The sequence below is a fragment of the Canis lupus genome, chromosome 38 (assembly GCF_003254725.2).
Source record: "Canis lupus dingo isolate Sandy chromosome 38, ASM325472v2, whole genome shotgun sequence".
In the NCBI taxonomy this organism is placed as follows: Eukaryota; Metazoa; Chordata; class Mammalia; order Carnivora; family Canidae; genus Canis; species Canis lupus.
Window position 1 is genome coordinate 15,343,089 of NC_064280.1, and position 23,484 is coordinate 15,366,572.

The 23,484-nt window shown below is 38.1% G+C and overlaps 1 protein-coding gene across 3 annotated transcripts; it reads right to left on the bottom strand.

Moving 5' to 3' along the window:
* Nucleotides 1–728: 728 nt before the first annotated feature.
* On the bottom strand, nucleotides 729–23,383 carry BPNT1 (3'(2'), 5'-bisphosphate nucleotidase 1). Of its 3 annotated transcripts, none has more exons than XM_025420975.3 (10): nucleotides 23,207–23,383; nucleotides 17,584–17,710; nucleotides 12,945–13,049; nucleotides 12,115–12,222; nucleotides 10,967–11,015; nucleotides 9,195–9,286; nucleotides 7,983–8,027; nucleotides 5,004–5,201; nucleotides 2,597–2,702; nucleotides 729–1,370 (listed from the first exon to the last, which is right to left on the bottom strand). In XM_025420975.3, exons 2-10 carry the CDS (start codon nucleotides 17,701–17,703, stop codon nucleotides 1,222–1,224), a joined length of 972 nt encoding a protein of 323 aa, XP_025276760.1. In that variant the 5' UTR covers nucleotides 17,704–17,710; nucleotides 23,207–23,383; the 3' UTR covers nucleotides 729–1,221. The 3 variants fall into 3 exon arrangements, with proteins under 3 accessions (XP_025276760.1, XP_025276761.1, XP_025276762.1); XM_025420976.3 differs by lacking the exon at nucleotides 23,207–23,383 and adding an exon at nucleotides 20,395–20,522; XM_025420977.3 differs by lacking the exon at nucleotides 7,983–8,027.
* Between the last annotated feature and the right edge of the window lie 101 nt (nucleotides 23,384–23,484).

Below are 23,484 nucleotides of genomic sequence, written 5' to 3' on the forward strand. Positions count from 1 at the left end.
ACGAACAGCTAGAAGAGGGAAGAAGAAAATCCCTGAGAAGAGAGTTGCAAGAGACTGGGATTGTCAAAGGTATCAAAGCCACAAAGACCTCTTCAGGCTAGGTTATGGATGTTCTGAAGATATTATCTAAACTTTAATGATTATCAAAATCCCTAGAGTAGCCTTCTTAAAATATACAGAATCATTGGGCAGCCCAGGGTCGAGTCCCACGTTGGGCTCTCGGCATGGAGCCTGCTTCTCCCTCTGCCTGCGTCTCTCCCTTGCTCTGTGTCTCTCATGAATAAATAAAACTTAAAAAAAAAAAACTATATATATATATATATATGCACACAAAATCATAATTGCTGCAATGGAGCGTATGACTCTATACCTCTGAAAAGCCTCCTGGGTGATTCTGGTATGTAGTTGGGTTTGAGAACCATTAATTTAAACTACTTGCCCAGTCCAGTAACAGAGAAATTTATTTAAAAGCCCTGGAAAGAGACCTAAAAAAAGAGAGAGAGAGAGAGAGAGACCTAAAAAAAAGAAAAAATCTGCACAGAATGTCAGAATAATTTTGATAGCTTATGTTATAATCTCCCCTTGGAAAGAACCAAGGTAAGTACCTAACTTGCCACAGTAAGGTATTGCACCGACGCAACAAGAATAAAGTAATGCCCACAGTAGACAAAATGTCGTTTTCAAATACTACTTAAAAATTTTAAAAGATGGAAAAGAACATAAAGAGCTAGAATTAAATAATTTATTACAAAGAAGCTTTTCCCATAAATCTGTTTCATCAACATACATGACATTTCAGTATATTCATAATTGGAGTAAGGAAAACTTAATACTACTGTGAAAAACAAGAATGAGATTCAGGTAACCATTTGTGATTCTGTGCCCTAAAGGAATCTTGTTCACAATAACAGGAATGTTGATTAAAAAACCGACGAGATTGGTGCGCTGAAAGGAAACCCTCCTTTCATTCCTCCAAATACAAGGAGGAAAAGAACTGTAAAATGCTTACTTTATGAATCCTTCCGATCTCACAATTGGTCTGGGTGATTAATTAATCAAGAAATTCTTTCATTTCTCTCCCTACTCCAAAGTAACTAAATATAAATCACCAATCAACAATGAATAAGGTAAAAGTGGAACTCTAATTCCACTCAATTAGTTTTAAGGTATATTACTCTGAGAATCAAGTTCTTCTCCTAGCTAAGTACATGAGGTTTTCCTTTAAGGAACGAGTGCATTTTTAACAGATTCTGGAACTCGGCTTGCATAGTAGTCGTAGTTGCGCAGCGTGGCCAGGACGCCTGCAGAGTTCATGTGCTTCACCTCCTTGTTGTACTGAAGGGCATTTCCATGGATATCAGTTAACTTGCCTACAGAAGAAACATCAATACAACATTAGCAGCTGGCCAGATCATTATGTTCCTAGTTATTTTTAAGTGCCTCTTACTTCCCTATGTAATAATATCAATTAATTCTGGATAAGATAGGAAAAATAATGAGTGACTATAAAGGTTAAGCTTAATTCACTTGAATTTAAAACTATAGAACAATTTTGATTAAAAAATATTTTTCCCCCTGATTAATTTCATTTAGCATTTTTAATTCATATTTCTTGGTATCAATTAATTTCTCTTTTCCTGAGGTGATTACTTTTCCTGTTGGTTCTGCTCCATCACTACTATTCCCATTTTCAAAAGGGTTTTCTTCATTCTACCACTGAATATTAACACTTTATTTAATAAGAGTTTAAGTGAAGTATGTTCATCAAATATAATTGTGTTACATTAGTTTCATTTAGCATCCTAATGAGATGGGATTGTGATAAATTTAACTCCCTTGTCATGGGATGCCTGGGTGGCTCAGCAGTTGAGCACCTGCCCCTGGCTCAGGGCGTGATCCGTGGTCTCAGGATCGGGTCCTGCATCAGGCTCACTGCCTGGAGCCTGCTTCTCCCTCTGCTTACGTCTCTGCCTTTCTCTCTCTATGTCTTTCATGAATAAATAAATAAATCTTAAAAAAAAAAAACTCCCTTGTCATATAATATGCTGGTGGGATAATATGAATAATATATTAGGAGAAAGGATAGAATAAAAATCAAGTGTTTTGTTTAAGACTAAAAGTAAACTGATGTCTAATATAAACTGAAAAATCATCTTAGTATGCATATATTTATGATATATTTTCAGTCAGATTCTAAAAAAAAATCTAACTCCATGTTCTTAAGCACTAGGATTGCAATATTTACCAATATTGGCTTACATGAAACTAAGTGAGGTAAAGACGATGATGAACATTATACTTTCCAAAGGGAAAAAAAAAAAAAAGAAACCCTAGAAGCATTAAAGCCACAAATCCAGGGTTTAATTAAATCAACTGTATGCAAATTAAAGTCCAAAAGGCAAATAATAACTAAAGAAAAATTAATTTGCTAAAAAATTTACTTTCTCACTTCTGAAATGCAGGGTCGGATTTGACTAATCTCTAGGATTTATTCGAGCTTTTATATCCTCAGTCTAAAGTAATATACTGAAATAATTTGTCTTAGCATAATATAAAAACTATAAAGACTTTAATTCCCCAAAATAAAAGGACTGACCTCCCACAGCATGTAAAATAACTTCTGGAGCACAAGTATCCCATTTCTTACATCCAGGACTTGCAAATACATAGGCAGAGGCTTTGCCTTCAATCAGCTGAATAATCTGTAGGGTTAGAGGTAATAATTATCCCTAGATCATGAAGTGATTGAAGGATAAGAGAAATTGCTTATTTCTTTCCAGTATAGTTCATCAATTCCTCTGTCAGACTCAGGTTAAAGCTTTCAGCCAATTTAAAGGACATGAGTAGTACAGAGAAACATACAGAGTACTATAGGATATAGAATAATATAGTGACCCGAAGGGGGAAAAGGTGGCTAAATAAGCTACAAGGAGGATATTGGAACAGTCTTCATAGTCCTACTTAGATAGTTTTCTTTTTATTATGTTGGCTTTTTTCTTATTGTAAAAGCAATATACTGTATATTATAGAAAAATTTAAGATTTTTAATCTTGTAGACAAGTGATCATTATTACATAAAGGACAGAGGAACATCAAGTAGTAAATTAATTTATCAACTACAGTAAGTCCCAACAGATACACAATGCTGACTAGGCTAACAAGTGGTTTCTGTAGTCTCTGGAATCCTAGGTATTGGTGTTTCTACTACCAAAATATGAATTCTTAAATTGTCATCTTAATAACTCAAGCAAAACTGAGGTCACTAATAGAAACTGTATGACTCTAAAAGAGTAATCTGCTATCAGGCTTTCATTAGTTACTTATTTTTTTGATTATACTGTAAAATAATCAGTACTGTAAAATTCAGACATCAAATATTCTGATGAAGAGACCAGACTGAAAGAAGGAAGAAAATCTCACTAAACACAATGTAACAAATTGCCCTTCTTAGTATTATTCAAGACACCATCATTAAACCTTGCTGTAGACTTTTATGTAAAAGGTTTTTCCTTCACCTAACAAATACGTGTTGAGTCTTATTATGTGCCAAGAACTATTTCAGGTATATTTTCTTGAGGGAAGAAGGGCTGTAGCCTTCATTAGACTCTTAAAGAGTCCTTGATATAAAAAAAAGTTATTAACTGTTCAATAAAGTCTTTTTATAGAAGAAAGGGTGGAGGATGTGGAGGATGGGGCCTTTGTTCCTAAGGAGAATGGTGCCCCTTGGGAAAAAAAGACAGAATGGGATTTTTGTAGCTATAAAATTAAGGGCAAAGAGAAATCACACCTGTCACTACTTAGAATTAGTGATGACCAAGAATACATTTTTACTTTGAAATGTTTTAGATTTCCCCCCCCCAAAGTACTGCTATTTTTAACCTCCCATTTTCATCCTCTTAAAAGTAAATCCCTTTGGAAAATCTAAAAATAGTTGATTATTGCTTCCAAAGGGTAGGTGAAGAAAAATGAATCCCACTCAGTTCAGTAAGCATTTACTATTTGCCCTCCCCATGCCAGGCATACAAGTGTGAGATGCACATGCGTTGGGAACTATAGCCAGTCCAGTATCATGAGTATCTGAGTTGGGGGATGTCACGAGATAAGGCTGGGTATGTTCAAGGGCCAAAAATATAGAGGAATTTACATTCCATTCTCACAGGCTTGGATCTTAAATTGTTGTGCAGGGAGTAATCCAAGGATTTTGGGCAAGGGAGTGACATCCAGTAAGTTTTGCATTTTAAACCGTTCTGTGGTATTGTGAGACTGGGACTGAACACACAGACCATGTGGAAGCTACTGGAAAGTCTGGGGGATGATGATGGGTGCAACTAGGATGGGGGCAGCTGAGATGGACAAGAGGAGATATTCAGGAGGAATTAAGAAGATACAGAGATAGGATGGGAGGAGTCTAGAATGACTTTCAGGTGTTCAGCTGGAGCAATTAGGAAAATAGTGGTGCCATTAAGCAGACAGGAAATAGGAGGAATGCACATGAGGGCAGGAAGAAAAAGGAAGAGATCCAATTGGGTCTGTTGAATTTGAGATATCTGAAGTATGTCATCATGATGATATCCAGGGAGCAATCAGATGAGAAGAGATTGGGGCTAGGGATACAGATTCGATTTCACAATTCTCTCAGGAGGATGGAAGGCTTGGTGAAAGAATGGGGAAAGTATCTAGGAAGGGGCAGGCAGGCCTATCCTTAGGGTCCCCAGAAGAAAGGTGTAGGAAGTAACCCCAGTGGGTCCTCGAGAAAATAAAGGCTGCCAAGAGGCATAGGATTCTATCCTAATGGCTTCTGTTAGCACTGAACTCTCTTAGATAAAAAGACTTGAACCATCGTATTTTTTTAAAAACTCAAATGTTGTTGCTGAAATGTGCTTTCAATGGTCAATTACAACTTCTAATTCCTTTTCCCAGCTCTTATTTCACATTTTTCAAAAGCTCAAGATTTCTTTCCATGATTTAATTGCATTCCAGCGGAAGGGCAGACATTTTCATACCTTATTTCCTGCTCCTCCCACTCGCAGTACATCATCAGGGTTCATGGCAGTGACACAGTCAGTCACCAACTTGCTATTATGGGACCGGGTCGTTGTGATGATGTGTTTCCCAGCAGGCACCTCTTTCAGCTGAAATCCAAAGGCACCCAAACCTAAAACTCCCCAGATTGTCCTCCCCAACACAGCATCTGGTCCTGCCTATATAAATGAGTGAAACAACAGCAAATCTTGTAATCATCTGGAGAAAAATGTCAGCCATACATAGAATACTGATTTGAATTAGCATCATGATTTAAAAAAATAATAATGTAATAAACAAGAACAATATTATCCACAATGAAATTTTCCTGAGATAACCAACTGATTATTCTCTTGTTGTTTGGGTAACAAGTGAGGTTTGAGAGCTACTGAGGGGAACTTACGGTTATTCCTTAGTCCTCAGGAAAGGAAACATCATATAGTGATTCCCGTCTCTCTCTGAATCAGCCAGTGATCTTATTATTGTATTTGAATATAGCTGTTTGGAAGAGGACCTGAAGTCCCCAGGAAATGAAACACCATATATTGATTACCACTTTTCATTATCCAAGGAACAGCCAGGATCTTGTTACTATGGGAATACGTAATGGCAATAATGTATTCTGCTGCTATGGAGACAGGGCAACTGAATAGGCTGGTACTGAAGAGTAGCCATGGAAGATGGGGCCAAAGTTAAAGATTTTATTGACAATTGTGGTGGTAAAATAATGGCAATGACAATGCAATCTTAGCATCTGTATTTTCCTCTGCAGAGGTCAAAGAATTTTCAAACATACTGTTACAACTACACACTTCATACGGAAAAACATGACCTGGATTTCATGGAAAGTAAAACTGATGCATAAAATGATTAACACAGAGTCATTGTAACACCATCTTGTTAATACAGTAAACCTATATTGTAGACATACAGACATATATTTTACCGAATACTACGCAAGTACCAGGCACTGTACTAAATGCCTTACATGTATTATCTCATTTAATCCCCAAACAATTCCTTGTTGAAGCAAGTATAATCATCCTTGTTTTCCAGATGAAAAAAATGAGATTTGGAATCATTAAGTAACCTGACCAAGGACTCCAGGAAGATCATAACCAAATTCAGGCTAATAGGCAGTATTCTTCATCACTAAACTATACTGCCTCATTTTCCTTGTTAAAATGCTTTCAGACACATCATCTTATTTGCCCACTAGTGGTACTCTGGCTACTGTTATAGTGAAATATGCTTACGTTGTAGGTAGCATTCCCTGGGAAGCAGACTCTGAGACAAGTAGGGTGTTTATTATGGGCCATCCTTGAGATTAACCCCCATGGAAGGGAAGGAGGCAGCATGAGTGGACAGAGGGAGACACAGAGCTGTGATGCAGACCCAGCAACAGTCTCGGCTGGCCCTACAGGGAGCTCTGAAACTAGAATGGCCCTTCAGGGTTATAAAAATTGGAAGGAAGTACCAGGCACTTATACAGTAATCAGTCACTAGAAATGGACTGCCTCAAGAAAGGGCACATCACGGGGCCACGAGGCTCGTTACAGGTGGCAATCCTTGAAGAGGCTGCCGGCTGAAGGCTGTCTGCCCCACAAATAGGGCAACAAAGGAATCAAAGTACAACACTGGGTGCTCAACATATGTTCGTGTGCTTCCCATGTTCACTCTCAAGTCTGTAATATAGGAGAGTCTTAGAACCTGAAAAGTCCAGATGGGCTCTGGTGCCCACTGGGCTTTAGCTTGATTGCTGAGACAAATTTCATGCTTTCAAGGAAACTAGTTTATTAATGCAGCTCTCCAGTTATTCTGAAAAAGAAAGGAAAGCATCCTAAAGAGTGGACATGGGTATTCTGGTTCCAAAAATGTCCTATTCCATCCATAAGTGAATATGTAGGCAAAGAGGATGTGTGACCAAGGAATCAGCACCACAGTGAGGTAAGTGCAACCCCACAAGGTAGCCAGCCAGCCCTCCTCTGTGCTCCAGATCTGTCTCTCTCATTCAAAGCACCACACCAACGTTCTGGGAGATAATAAAGGCTGTGTCATCTTACTTCATAATGGTTAATTATGATTTATAATGGTTAAGAAACTCTGACATAAAGACAGATTAGGTTTCTTTGGACTAAGCCATGCTGTTTTTAAGTGCCTACCAGCTCCAGTACCTGTTAGAATACTAAAGTTTGAACTCTTATCTGGCTCAAGAAAGCACTTTAGAGTAATGACTAAGAGTCTGGACCTGGGTTTCTTTCTTTCTTTCTTTTTTTTTTAAGATTTTATTTATTCATTTATTTAGAAAGACCAAGAGAGAACAAGTGCAGAGGATGCTCCACAGGGAAAGGAAAAGGGAGCATCCCAAGCAGGCTCCACGCAGAGGGCAGATCCCAACTTGGAGTTCAATCTCACAACCCCAAGATCATGACCTGAACTGAAATCAAGAGTCGACACTTAACCCACTGAGCCACCCAAGTGACCCTGGACCTGGGTTTCAATCTCCAGATGTGTCAATGACAAACCAGGTGGTCTGGGGAAGTTACTTGCCTCAGTTTCCTCTTCTTTAAAACAGGGAATCAATCAATCAGGCATTAAGGCTTCCTCAAAGGACTGTGGTGTGTATTAAATGAGATAATGCATGTGAATCCCTTGAGCCTGGCAGCACACAGTAAGCTCTAGACAAATTTTAGCTATTATTATTATTATACGGATGACTATTTAAAATTGAACATCCAGCCTTGAACACCATCAAAAAAGCTGAGCCACTTTTCCACTTGTTGCAACAAATCTCAAGGCATAATAAGCAAGAGTGAAGGAGGAGATAGAGAGTGCAGAGGAACTGTGGTGAAGGGTGAGGCAGCAGTGGGAGAAGCAGAAGGGAAGGAAGTGAACTGGCACAAGTCACCTGCCTCTTTTCTACCTCCTAGTGGGGACAGAACCCTAACTATGTTTCTCACCTTGGCTTCATTCCTGTGTTCCCTTAACTTCTGCTTTTCATTGTTCTGTGGAAAACGAATACAATTGTTCTAATCTCAGGAAGAAGTGATGGAAAGTATTAATAACCCCTAAGCACTGTGATCATCTTCTGGTGAAAAGTGCCATGCATTGCAACATTATCTATGAACTAAATGCCCCTCTTTTAAGTAATGGTATTAACTTACTTAAAAGTTTACATAAAAACCGCAAAGTTGTGTCTGCATATAATGCTGCATGAACATTAAAATCCCAGTAAAAAAAATTAACAAACACTTAAGCAACTCAGTATGGGCGACTTTCCCAGTAATGTACTATTTTTGCTAAATAATCTTAAGCACATGATCATAAATAAAAAGTTATAATCATACACATGAAAAAACAAGTTGATCTTAGGAGCAGAGGTTAATCCTCCTGCTCTTAACTCGGATTAGAGTAGAGATTCAGAAGTAATAGTCCCCACTCTGGTTACTTTGATTCTCCAAAGTCCTATCAAGGTCACACTAATCTAAATACCTCAAATATCTTACTGCGATGATTTCCTTTAACACTTAAGGTGATTTCTATGGTACAGTTCTGCTTTGGAATGACAGCTGTCTCTTGCTTCTAAGGAAATAAGTTTCTTTTTTCTTTTTTTTTTTTTTTTTTAGGAAGACAGTTTCTTTAGAGTATAATAGAAAGTCAAAGCAGATCAGAGAGACAAAATAAGAGAAATGAGTGCAAGAGCATATCTAGTTCTGTTAACAATGCTAACGGCAATTTAGGTGCTATGTATTATTACCTGGAAAACAACATGGCTAGCATCTTTCCTTGGCTGAAATGGTTCATTTCTTCAACATGCTTCAAGAACCACCTGAAAATCAGGTGTCTCAATGACCAAACTAATCAAGAACCATGTCAATAATTCCCAAACTTTTGCATTTGAATCAGGAGGCATATGTTAAAAAAAAAAAAATCTACGTAAATTACACAGTTTATCTGGGTACACACAAGTACGTTTATATTCCTGGTATCAATGCCCCAAGAGGTTCTGATTCAACAGGTCTGGGGGAGGATCTGGAAAGCTGTTTTTGTAGACCTCCCCAAAAACTGTACAGGCAAGGAAGCTAGAAACCACTGGATTAGATCACATAAGGAAACCATATAACTATAATTATTTATCTAATAAAATATTTTTGTATTGTTTATAGTAATACCTGGTAGTTGTAATATGGCTGGTTAATAACTCCTGCTATGGCTTTTCCCTCATAAGCAATTCCAATAAGAACTGTCACATTGTCAAGAAGACCTGTGAAGAAGAAATGAATATCAAGAACATCAATTATATAACTTTCTCATATCATGACTCACCATCAGAACATTAATGGCTCTAAGTTATTTTTGGAATAAAGGTAAGAAATCTGTAATGATTCATCTACGATCAATCCTACTGCTCACAAAATGCACAAATTACAAGAGACAGCTGGCCTGAGACAGAAATAGGATGTATAGCCACTTAACTGAATCGATAGACATGGTCTCATTAGTACAGTTTGTAAGCCACTGGAATAATGCAACCATAACTCCGCAGCCTTTACCGCTAGATTCCTGTGCCCCTCTGCCACCATCCATGGCACTCCCACCAGGATGAGATCGCTGGATCACTCTACTCCAGGATCACTGTCTAGCTCTGCATTTCAAGTCTCTAAGGTAAAGTTTCTCCAAGTGGAGTCTGCAGATTATCAAGTGGCATCAGAATTACCTGGCCCAGGGGTACCTGGATAACTCAGTGGTTGAGTGTCTGCCTTTGGCTCAGGGCGTGATCCTGGAGTGTTGGGATCAAGTCCTACATCAGGCTCCCTCTGGGGAGCCTGCCTCTCTGCCTATGTCTCTGCTTCTGTCTCTGTGTCTCTCATGAATAATCTTTTTTTTTTTTTTTTTTTTTAAAGAATTAACTGGCTTAATTTATTTTTAAAAGTAGGCCTCATGCCCAACATGGGGCTCAAACTCACAACCTTGAGTTCAAGAGCCACGTGCTCTACCGACTGAGCCAGCTAGGCACCCCTCAAACGGCATAAGTTTTAATACGGATTCTCAGGGTCCTTCCCAGAGCCAGTGAATCAAAATCTCTGGAGGTGGGGTTCCAGATCTCAACAAGCTACCTGGTTGCTCTTATATCTACTAAGCTGGTTAGAGCTTCCCTATTTCTCAATGGATTATAGCGATGTTTTACTGCACACACATCCATACACGTGCATACATACTGTATGACTGACTCATTATAAATATGCCTTACCCAAGAACAGAGAAAGTTTTTTATAATGACTATGAGAAATTTTTTTATTTAAGTCATGAAGGTGAGAACCGATATAAGAAAACCCGTGTGTAGATCTCTGTTTCAAAAATAAAACTCTAAGCTTATATAGACTCTGCTCCTAAAACCTAAAACTCTGGCTCTGAGCCTGGTCTTTTTACTTTAATGCTGCCAATTTTTTTTTTTTTAATTTACTGTTTTCTAATTTTTCTCATCTTAGACAATTTCAGAAAGGAGAAATACTGTACTGTGTTCCCAAACTCATCTTTAAAGGTGAAGCTATGAGTGAGAAAGCAGCTCACAGGCGAGGGGAGGGCGGTGGTGGCAGAGAACAGCTTGGCCTTTCCTTGTTTTCTGCCCCAACAGGGCTGTGGGTTCAGTAGTCCCTCTGTTAACCCCAGCTTCATGTTAGTTATTCTTACCTGGGGGACATTAGAATTGTGGCACTGGTAGAGGGTCGGAGGGTGGGATTTAAAAAGAATGAATTTTCTCTCTCTGTCATGACAATCACTGATACACAATAACAGCGAGGATGAGTACAAGTACAGCTTTAGGGCATAAACATAAAATATGATACTGGGTTGTTATGCAGCAGATGAAATATTAAGTGTTTCCAACTAAATATCATATACTAGACCTATTGCCATTGAAAACAAACACCAAAGAGATACTGACCTTCAGTATATTCCTTGGTACCATCCAGAGGATCAACCCAGACCACAAGCTAAAAAAGAGGAAATATCCAAATTAAGCATATACTATTTTAAAAATAGGAGTAAGTAGATTAAAAATACCTTTTTTTCATTTTTAAAGTTATGTTATGAGTTGCTTAAGCTAATGTCATCAGTTTTGTGACTGAAAAACCTTATTGTTTTGTGATCATGGAAAAAGTCCATTTAAATTAGAGAAAAGTCTAATTTAAGAATTTTAAATATGAAATGCTTAACTGGTAAATTTACTGTCACCTGAACAATAAATGCAATGCTATGAACACACTGAGATCTAGGTGGTGGTGCAGAGAAAACTTTAAAGTGGCACCAAAAATGTTTTAAACAATATGCAGCTGCTACTCACTTTGACATATAAATTCTGATTAAAAAAAAAAGGAATGACACTTTAATTTTAACTAAAGGACACCATTTATACACAGCAAAGAAAAACAAATGATTTATAAACTGACAGTAGACTAAAAAAGAAATCCCTTCTTCTTAGGATTTCAAAATGATTCAGGAGATGCATTACCCACCAGAATTACGATGCTTAATGTGAATCTGTGAATGAGACATACTTCTTATGGAAGATACCATGTCTCATTTTCCTTGTATCCTCCCTACCACAGAGCAAAGTGCCTTACTCACAGAAGGTATTTGATAAATGCATGTTAAATAAATCAAAATCCAACAACTAAAGATTTATGATAGTTATCTGAAGCCACAGACTTAACTTAAGCAGCTTTAAAAGTAAGGTAAGTTTTATGGCCTTCCAAACATATAATACAGAATGACCTGTTTCATCTCCTTCCAGCCCCAATTACCAATGAAATGCTTTACTACCAAATCTACTAACAAATTAGATGTTCTCCCTATAAGTATTTTTAGAGCAGAGAAGAAACTGACAGGATGAGAAACCGAACCCTAAATTAACAGGTCACACATTCCATATGGTTGCCTGACACTTCTGTGCCAGCCCTGAAAGATTTCAATATTCCTGGTTGCCCTCTATCTTATGTCTCTACCAGCTTTTCAACATTACAGGCAAGTTTTATTTCCTAGAGCAAAAAACAGGAAGGTTAACAAAGAATGAAGTAATCATATGGATCATACGTCTTCTTCTTTAATAGCACTGTACTGGGATGGGCATGGCTGCTGCAGTATCTCCTCCCACTGACCATCTTCGATGAGCTCCTGATCCACTTCTTCAAAAGGCAGATCCTAAAACAGATAACATTGGTGGTTACTGAAGCTGTTTGGTATTCACAGAGCACCGTTTCTTTGTCTTAGTAACAGGAGAAATGCAGCATCATCATTCACTAGGCCTTCTTGTTTCCCATTTATGGCTAGGGCTTACATGAGTCAAAAAATAAAGCAAACAGAATAAAATTGTGAAAATGACCATATATGGCTCATCAAGGTTGACTACAAAAAAAATCCCACCTTTATTATCTTGCACAGTTTAAAAAAAAATCTAAGTATTACAAACACTTAAATAAGTGGCTCTGACATCAGATACTTCTCTCTCAATTACATGAGATATTAATTCCTTCACTTTAACCATGTTATAGTTTTAGATAAGCATGCAAATGACTCTAACAAAAACAAAATACCAGAAACCACAAAATCCATTTTATTCCAAAGTTCTAGAACTCTGCCCATCTTATAGTTTGCATGCTGAATATTACAACAGGAACCATATCTTCTATAGTCAAGAATTGAGACATCAGCCTAGAAATGGATTAAAATATTTTATAATCAAAAAAAAATTTTAAATCAGACATTTCCTTCAAGTCCAAGGAACAGGATGAGTATTTTGGTGTTACAACACCAGATAGAATGCTGGAAGTAGTAACAGTGGTATATATATCATTAAAGTAGCAATTATAAATCCACACGGTAAACAGTCATTAAAAAAAAACTGTATTCCTGGCAAGTCTTACCTCTTCCCCTATAATTGTTAGTTTGGGGAATTTCCGTGCCAGTGAAGAGCATATGCTCATTTGTGCCAATCGGTCGGCTTTGGTCTGCAGGTCTGTTGCACAGGTCTGCAACAAAGAATGAATATTTTAGCAGAACTAACACGAAATAAGTTGTTCTCCGATTCCTAATGCATGAGTGTTTATGTCATTTAAATTGCACTGTCTGTTTTTAGGTTCATGGAACTTAACACCAAAGGGTCAACTAGTTTCCTGGTTCGGATTTTCTCAAGGGATTTTTAAGTGGTTAAAGTTTGGAAAGGAGCTTTTAGATTATTATAGTCTAAACTTATTGAGAAATCCCCTTCATAAGATCTCTAGGTCAATCTTTTGCTTCAAAAGATGAAGAGATAGGAAATTCATAACTTTTCAAGGCAGTCAAAGCTGAAAACTATCTTTAGCTGTTTGAAAGGTATCCCCAATATGGATCCTTCTATAACTTTTACTCACTAATCTGCTAATCTACTACGCATCTACTTTCTTAATAATTCAAGAGGTCCTCTGGATGATAGAAAGAATTCCTATTTCTAAAATATAAAAAAATGTGAAAATGAACAGCAATAACATCTGATATACATAGCTTACCCCCAGAATTCTCAATCACTATGTCAGACAGTTATTCTAGTGAAAGACAATGCAAAATCTTGCAATTGACAGCCACAACCTCTCTGTTAGTCTGTTTTCTTTTTTTTTAATTTTTTTTAAATTTTTTTTATTTTTTTATTTTTATTTTTTTTAATTTATTTTTTATTGGTGTTCAATTTACTAACATACAGAATAACCCCCAGTGCCCGTCACCCATTCACTCCCACCCCCCGCCCTCCTCCCCTTCTACCACCCCTAGTTCGTTTCCCAGAGTTAGCAGTCTTTACGTTATGTCTCCCTTTCTGATATTTCCCACACATTTCTTCTCCCTTCCCTTATATTCCTTTTCACTATTATTTATATTCCCCAAATGAATGAGAACATATAATGTTTGTCCTTCTCCGACTGACTTACTTCACTCAGCATAATACCCTCCAGTTCCATCCACGTTGAAGCAAATGGTGGGTATTTGTCATTTCTAATAGCTAAGTAATATTCCATTGTATACATAAACCACATCTTCTTTATCCATTCATCTTTCGTTGGACACCGAGGCTCCTTCCACAGTTTGGCTATCGTGGCCATTGCTGCTATAAACATCGGGGTGCAGGTGTCCCGGCGTTTCATTGCATTTGTATCTTTGGGGTAAATCCCCAACAGTGCAATTGCTGGGTCGTAGGGCAGGTATATTTTTAACTGTTTGAGGAACCTCCACACAGTTTTCCAGAGGGGCTGCACCAGTTCACATTCCCACCAACAGTGTAAGAGGGTTCCCTTTTCTCCGCATCCTCTCCAACATTTGTTGTTTCCTGCCTTGTTATGTTAGTCTGTTTTCACAGAATTATGACATGTTGCATTTTATATATGCCTTGTTAGGTAGAATTATAGATTGTATTATTTTAAATAGTAAAAGTTTTATAATACTTTTTAGTGAAACAAGGAATGATTAAGAAAATCAAAGACTTTTATGCCACGCTGAAGTCTGCCAGTTACCTTAATGCAAAGAACGAGTCTGCTGGAATGGACGGCCACAAAGACAGAGATCTTTGTTTTACTTCCTCAAGAACTGTGTCTGGTACACCATAGGTACTCTAGAAATATCTGTTGAAACTTCTTAAAAGAACTGTTAAATTTGCAGATGACATAGATCAATCAAGTCTAGAGACTACTCTCTCTAAAGTAAAGAAGACACATGGACAACCATTAAGTATATGAGGAAAGCTACTCCAATTCTTTTCTTGTCCAGGATAATATTCCCTGCTTTTTCTACTGACATAGTGCCAGATCTCATCATTCTGAAATACTTTGTGTGACAAATTTAATTCTGCTCTGCCTCTTTTAATTCTGCTGCCTCAATAAATGGATATAAAGTACTAAAATGCCTGACCAGTACAGAGGAAAGGCTAATTATTATCTTTATCACCTATTACCTGGAAGTCCCTGACCAGTTCAGAGGACAGGGAGATCATTACCAGTGCAAAGGACAGGGAAATTATTACCAGTACAGAGGACAGGGAAATTATTACTGTTTTTCCATTACTCCTTAGCAATAGACTGCAATGTGGTACACCTAATATAATCACAGCATAAAATCAATTTAAAAATAAGTGATGCCAAAAAAAAAATTAAAAAAAATAAGTGATGCCAAGGAAACTCTCTGAAAAGAAATGGTCAAAGATATTGGCAGTGGTGGCATGATGGATAGTTTTTGTTTATTTTTTCTATTTTTCTCCATTTCCTGTTTTTCATAATAGAAAAAAAAACTTAACAAAAAAGAGAGTAACATTAGTACCCTTTTGAAAGTCACTAGATTACATTGTTGGTTTATCATTGAGCATGTATGTTGTCAACTCAAAACCTCTTTCTTAAACAAATCTAAATCATATTTACTTCTTATTACTTGAACATGAATATTTTGGGAACTTATAATTATTCTTGATACAATATCCTGTTAGATTTGGACCTCTTTTCCCAGTGTTTGTAACTTTTTCAATACTTATTCTGTGATCCAATATATTAACTACTCTTCCCAGGTTAATTTTATTAATAATATTGGTAAATATGTCTCTATATCCTCCTGTTCTATGACACTTTTGAGAAGACACATTCAATGAATTTTTAAAACTGTACTTAAGCTAATGGTTAAAGAGAATAGGAAGGAGTCAGAAGCAGAGTCCTATGATCTGTCACCAATGATCTTTTCTAGATTGATGTGAGTCATGAATTAAAATGAAATGTATGAGTAACATTGTTCACCCACTTATGGACACACCTAATAGTGGTTCAAGATGGGGGATGGGAGATGTCATCTCCATGTTTACCAATCACTTAAATCTTTTTTGTTAATGGAGCATGAAAATTTTTTTTCTGAAATCAAGATATCTTATATATTACATCTATATATGGGCTATTAAGCCCATAGTCTATCAAAATTAAAAATGAGATTTATTTAACTTATGATTTTCATTCTTTTTTTTCTTTTTTTAAGTTTTATTTATTTAAATAATCTCTATACCCAACATCACGCTTGAACTCACAACCCTGAGATCAAGAGTTGGGTGCTCTTCTGACTGAGTCGGCGAGGCACCACCCTCCATTTTTATTCTTAATTTTTCTTCTAGTCAGAGGAGATGGGGAGGGAGAGGGACAGAGGGAAAGAGAATCCCAAGCCGACTCCACACCCAGCACAGAGCCCAGAGCCTAATGCAGGGCTGGATCTCACAACCGTGAGATCATGACCTGAGCTGAAATGAAGAGTTGGACATTTAACTGACCAAGTCACCCAGACACCCCATTCTTAATTTTTAAAAGCACTTATATTGAATGTCATATAATTGGCTCATCTGAACTTATTACTAAGTTGTTTTTTACTCATATTTTTGGCCATTTTTTTCTGCTAATAGCCTCTGATAAGTCAGCCTTATGCCTGACTTATCATAAAGGAGTGACTTAACTATAATTCTTTCTATAAATCATTTTAATGTTAATGGTTAATCATATCCTATAATTTTCTCACTTGGTCAAAATTACACTATGACCTCCTTTAAAAGTTATAGTAAAAAGTTTCCATATATTTATGGAAACTTACATTTAAAAATTATAGTGTGAAATGATAACCAAATCTTATAGAAGAAATTATATTTTAAACTAGAACACAAGCATGGTAGGATTTTCTTTTAACAATCAACTATCAAAAAAATAATAAATAAACAAACAAACTATAAAAGGGCACCTGGGTGGCTCAGTCAGTTGAGTGTCTGCCTTTGGCTGGAGCCATGATTCCAGGGTCCTAAGACTGAGCCCCACATGGGGCTTTCTGCTCAGCAAGGAGTCAGCTTCTCCCTCCGGCCCTCCCCCCACTTGTGTGCACACTCTCTCTCTCTAATAAATAAATCAAATAAAAAAAAATAATCAAGTATCACTAGGGGCAACTGGCTGGCTCAGTCAGTAGAACCTGCAACTCTTGATCTCAGGGTTGTGAGCTCAAGCTCCATGCTGGGTGTAGAGCTTACCTAAAAAACAAAACCAACCAAAAAGAATCAACTATCACCATAAACTATCTTTATGATAATTTACCTACTTTTTAAAAATTTATCTAAGTTTTTAATTACCATACTAGGGGGAAAATAAAACCACCTTGTTCTGTGTCTCTTTTCCACGAAGAAGGAAAAAATTTAAAGCTCTGAATATAAGGAATACTAATTTATATGCCAGGTTTTACCAACATGCCAAGTTTGCTAAGCACTTAACGTCTTGTAAGAGATTACTTTAGGATACGAAATTGGTCACGGTGCTCTGGGGCTGGACAGCAGTCAGAAGGCTTAATCATACAAATAAGAGTTTTGGATGCAGGAAGCCTGGAGTCATTTTCAAAGCAGAAACAGAGACTATTTGAACTAAGGGTCTTGCAATCTCTGTAGGGGAGACATTATTTCAACCATTGAAGTGGCCAGATGATTATATCCTTTAGCTAAGACAAAAATAAAGTCAGTATGAAATGAGATGAGACTTTCAGTACCTTCTGCACGATACCCAGATCTCCTTCAGCAATAACACGTCTGACTATGGTTCCTGCCTTCTGAGCAATAGAATATGCTGAGGCAACCAGCCGCATCAACACAGTGTGACTGGAAGCCATGATAAGCCTAAGGAGAAATTAAGAGAAATGTTGTGTTACTTTCAAGGCCAACTCCTGGTTTCAGTCACTTGAATTCAATTCAACATATAGTTACTGAGTATTTAACTGTGTAGACCTTTTTATTAAATATTTACTAAGAGACTTGGAAAAAACCTCCATTTTAGCATTGGCTCTCTCAATACATCGTATTACTATACAATGTATAGTATATACTATATACAGTATATGTATATAGTATATACTATACAATACAATCCTTTCTCTCTGCAGATGAAGCATTTTGAAGCAGGGGGAAAAACAGGCCTCAGTCTATGAGCCTGTAAAAAAGTTTTATGTATGAGGTGTATCTATGTACAGGCAAAGGCCGTGGAAAGTGCGTCAGGGGCTAAAAATAAAAGATACAATATCTGCCACAAGCAAGCTAATATTTTGGTGGGTTGGGAGTAAAATATTGTAACCTAAACTCTGTAAAGTAAAACTGGTTAAGAGCCAGAGAGGTACGAGTAGCATAAGGCATATGGGTGTAGGTACAGAGTAATTAAAAAGAGGACGGCTTGCATATTATTACAGTTAGAGTCTAAAAACCAATGAATGTTCCATTAGAGACTAAATAAAATGTAATATGCTGGCTATTTACTACCATCATCATCAGTTGCCAAATAAAGAGAACGTGCAACATAGCTAACTGGGCTGAAGACCAATCACCTGAAAAAATAAAAAATAAAAAAAATAAAAAAAAAAAGACCAATCACCTGGAAAAGCAGTAAGTGTCGGAATAGCCCCTGGCCCAATGGAATATACGGGAAAAAGAGTATATTCCTCTTTGAAAATACAAATTCAAAACCTGCATTTTTAGTTACTGTTTTCAGGCTAGGATGTACCACTCAAACTCCCTTCAGGGCTGAAGGGCATTCCCCCAGCTATTAAGAGTACCATCAACAGATGGCCTTTAGCTGCCACTTTTCTTTGGAAATTTATCTGCTAAGAAGAGTCATTACACCTGATACCAGTTAACAAAGGGGATGGACTTAAAGGTCACTCCACACTCCAACTGGACTGCCACCCCAACTCTCCTGGGTCATCCTAGCTTCTGGAATGCCCAGCAGTGAGGGAGGCCTTCACTGAGACTGCATCACAGCCCAACTCTCTACTCCCCAGGGCATCACTACTTTGTCCACACTTCCCAAGTGACCCCAAGAACACTCCTTAGCAAACCTCTTGGCCTTTATCTCTGTCTCAGAGTGCTCACAGGGAACCAACCAATGACAAAAACTCTCACCACTCTAACTGAATTGGGTCAACGTTGTTTCAATACAACAAAGGAACACAATACAGAACACAAGGGACATTATGAACCTCAATTCAGCAAGAGTCATTTTTCTACCACCAATTTCTGACTGCGTGTTTGATTTGATGTGCCTTTTAAGCTCTTTGTGTCTTTTTTCTCTCATCCTCATTCCATTCACGGGGATTAGGAACATTAATTGAGGCAATAAACAAGTGAAGTGTATGAAACCCTTCAGGAGAACAGAATTGAATCTGACGTAAGGTAATGCATCCCATCCTGTGACCAGGAGCTGTCTGGAGTTAAGATGAAAATAAAATGAGGGATCCCTGGGTGGTGCAGCGGTTTGGCGCCTGCCTTTGGCCCAGGGCGCGATCCTGGAGACCCGGGATCGAATCCCACGTCAGGCTCCCTGCATGGAGCCTGCTTCTCCCTCTGCCTGTGTCTCTGCCTCTCTCTCTCTCTGTGTGACTATCATGAATAAATAAATAAAATCTTTAAAAAAAAAGAAAAGAAAATGAATTCCAATGCATTTAAATTCTGCTTATCTTATTACAACATAATCAGGCTAGATTTATTTTATAGGTATGCTAGGTGAAAAAAACTGCTTATGAAAATGACTAATTCAGAACAAATAGAAAACAGGAGAAATAATCCAGCACTTCGTTGACCTTATCTCTACTTCCTTATTACCCATGCATGACCTGCTACATATCTGACTTATTCTACACTGGAAAAGGTAGTCTTCAGGCAAATAATCATGTACTACCCAAATGTCTTTACTGAGGATATTTTAATATGTGCTGGTCTGCTCGTTTAGTGCCCATGTTATATAAAAGCCCATTAGTGAAAAGTAGATCATTTTCCCTCACTGCACGGTAGTGCTATAACTTTCCACTTAGGTAAGATATCACTTACCTTTAAGCCAGTTAAGAAATCATTCTAGCCTTGTCAGGCTTCACGTATGACTAAATCACTTTTATGTTTGTCACGTCCACAGTATTTTCTTATAAATAAAAACTTAGGCTTTATCTACTACATCCCTCACAAAATGCCCACTATATGAACTGCCAATTAAAGCTAACACCAGTTTCATAAGAACGTAACAGGTTTGATGTAAAGCATAACAGTGATTTTTAAAGAGATCCTGCAGATCACTTTTAGTTGACAAATAGAATATTCCTACCAATTTCTCTGAAATACTTCCTCAGTCCAAATATAATTAGTAATGAAATATTATTACCCCTTGTCTACTATTTTTCTTACATATTGTTTAAACAAATGGATACAATTTTGGCCCTTATTAAAGAAAATGAGCCTGATTATATTATCAAAACTTAGCTATAAAAGAGGTTCCTGTTAGCCTTTTTCATTTTGCCCCCTCCTAAAACCCAAATGAGAATCACCTGTTGATAGTATTGGAGACCGAGGACCAAGCACTGAGCACCGAGCACCTGTACCACTGCTGCCACCACTGTCACCGCTGTGGAAAAGCTGCCTGCAAGTTGCTAACTTCCTTAGGCAGTTCAGATTATAAATACTGTACTTCCTTCCCTACCAGCTTTATGCCTCCTGGGTCCTAAAACACTACCCTTTGTGAACACATCTTTCTGACAGCTCACTCAAAAACAGCGTAAAGCAGCTAAAGGCTCAGGCACTGGAGTTAACTGCCAGTGTTCAAATCCGGGCTCTGGCATATTTTAGCTGTGTGATCTTGGGAAAGCCACATAAATTCTCTGTGCCTCAATCTGCAAAATGGAGTTAATAATAGTATCTATAATATAGGGTTGTTGTAATTATTAAATGAGTAAAGCAGGTAAAGCACCTGTAACAGTCCCTAGCACAAGGTAAGCACTAAATCATACTGGCTAACCATTATTGAGATAATTGTCCTCATTACTGGCTATCCTGCAGAGACATCAGGGTAGTTTTAAAGACAAAAAAATTCCCATAGCTTCTGCAACACTATTTTGACCTTGAGTATATATGTAGTATGATAACCAACACAACCCTGAATCAAAGTACAGATTCTTTTCCATAACATTCAGGCTAAAAGTATGTATGATAAAAAGTTGTATGCCACTAAAGGCTATCAACCTAACATCCCATCCTTTAAAAAACCCTTAGAGTTGCCAATAGGGCTAATTCTGAAGGATTAAAGCAGGATCAAGTGATCCACTTCCTTTGATAGCCTGGGAAATCAATCTTGAGTTGAATATAAAGGTGCGGAACACTTGAGGATTAGGATCTAAAAATGAATGATGAGTTCTCAATCAGAATACAAAGACTATCTTTTGAAACCTGATCAAGTGATGCTAAGGTTCAAGGTCATGTGGAAAAATAAAAATATGAGCAAAACAGAGCAAACTCTGAAAAAAGAACAATGAACCAAGATTTTCTCTTTACTGGCTACCAAAATATGATGTAAAACTATAGTAACTGAACAGTTTAGTCCTGGGCAGAATTAAATTCCAGAAGTAGATCCAGACACACTAAAGGGGGTATTTCAAATCACAAGGGAAAGTTAATCATGCAAAAATGGTGGAAACAAATGCTAATCTTTTTAACAAAATGTTGGATCCTTTTTGCATGCTTTGTATCAATATACTTTCCAGATCAATGCATGATTTTATCTTTTTTTTTTTTAAGATTTCATTTATTTATTCATAAGAAACACAGAGAGAGAGGCAAAGACATAGGCAGAGGGAGGAGCAGGCTCCATGCAGGGAGCCGGATGTGGGACTTGATCCCAGGACTGCGGGATCAAGACCTGAGTCAGAGGCAGACGCTCAACCGCTGAGCCACCCAGGCATCCCCAATGCATGATTTTAGAAGTAAAGAATGAAAGCATAAGAATAAAGCTGCATGAAATATTTTGTAAATTTGGTAAAGGACTTTTTTAAGCATGAGAAGAACTAAAAATCTATATTAAAGAATATATTCAGGATGCCTGGGTGGCTCAGTGGTTGAACGTCTGCCTTTGGCTCAGGGCATGATCCCTGAGTCCTGGGATTGAGTCCCAAAGCAGGCTCCCTGAATGGAGCCTGCTTCTCCCTCTGCCTGTGTCTCTGCCTTTCTCTGTGTCTCTCATAAATAAATAAATAAATCTTAAAAAAATAAAGAATATATTCACAAATTTGCATAAAAATTAAGATAACAGTGTAACCAAACTACTGCAAAGAAAGCAGATTGACAAAATGAAAAATAATTTGTATCACATACTAGACATCTGAGTTAATTTTGGTTACGTAAAGGGCTTTTAGGGGAGCCTGGGTGGCTCAGCCCCATAAGCTTCTGACTCTGGCTCAAGTCAGGATCTCAGGGTACTGGGATGCAGTCTGGAATCCCGCTCCCTGCTCAGCCGGGAGTCTTACTTCTCCCTCTTCCTCTGCACCCCCCCCCCAACCCCCTCCCCCGGCCCTGCTGGTGCTTTCTGTCTCTCTCAAATAAATAAAAATCTTGAAGAAAGAGCTTTTACATCAATATGTTAAAAATGAAATACTCCAGTAGAAAAATGAGCAAAGGATACAAATAGGCTGTTGCTAGAAAAACAAAGGCCATTTGTTTCCACGAAATGCTTAACTTCATTATGAAAGAAATGCAAATCAGAACAGTGAAAGATGACTGTTCGTGTCTAAGACTGGCATAGATAAATATGCGCGGGGTTGGCTAGCTCGTGACGGCGAGGGAGCATCCTCCTGACCTGTTCGGAAGGATGCAAAGTGGTTCAAACCTCTCAGGACGATTTTGCAAAGATAACTAAAAGCAAAACGTACACATCTTTTGAGCTACCAATTAGATTTTCGGGGAAACCTGAATACATCAAGCAAGCCTACAAGCACGTAAGACGGACAGTAGGAAGAAAGTGTGCTCTTTGAACGAAATTTTAATTTCAGCGTAAGGAGGTCTCTAAACCCGAGTGCACTAAGGAGCCCAGGATCCAGGTTTCCCCTGTTAATTCTACGATCCATCGCCACGAAAGGACCCCGGAGCGCGAAAATAAACGCACCGACGAACAATTAAATTGCTGACGCCCAAGAATCTAAGTCCGAAATGGCAACATCTGGAGGAGGAGCAATCTGATTCATGCAAACTTTTCATTCTTTTTTTAAATCCCTGCAATCTTGTATCCGTGCAAAGGGGTGGAGTTGAGGGGAACCAATGAACGATTCAGATCTGCCCAAGGCCCCTGGCCGGACTCGCGGGGGAGAGACTTACAGTGATAAGCCTGGAACAAAGCTAGACGAAAGACACCTGAAGGCTAACAACGGAAGGCTATGAGGCAACAGGTCCCTCGCGGTGTCCAGCACCTGGCCGCCTTCCCGGCTGCAGGTCGCACGGCGGTGGATGGAGGACAAACCTACCGCAGCTACTGCGCATGCGGGAAATTGGGCGCAGGCGCAGAACGGCTACTCCCACGGCCGCCGGAGACTCCCGCCCGCCGGAAAGGTCCGCGTCTCCGCGTTTTCCCCTGAACTCTCCAGCGGCGCGTGCCG

Coding starts and splice junctions, on each gene's coding strand:
- BPNT1 (XM_025420975.3), bottom strand. CDS start 17,703: ATGGCTTCCAGTCACACTGTGTTGATGCGGCTGGTTGCCTCAGCATAT. Junction 9,287..10,966: donor TACCAAGGAATATACTGAAG/GTCAGTATCTCT, acceptor TCTTCTTCACAG/GTCTTCTTGACAATGTGACA. Junction 8,028..9,194: donor AGCCATATTACAACTACCAG/GTATTACTATAA, acceptor CGTTTTCCACAG/AACAATGAAAAGCAGAAGTT.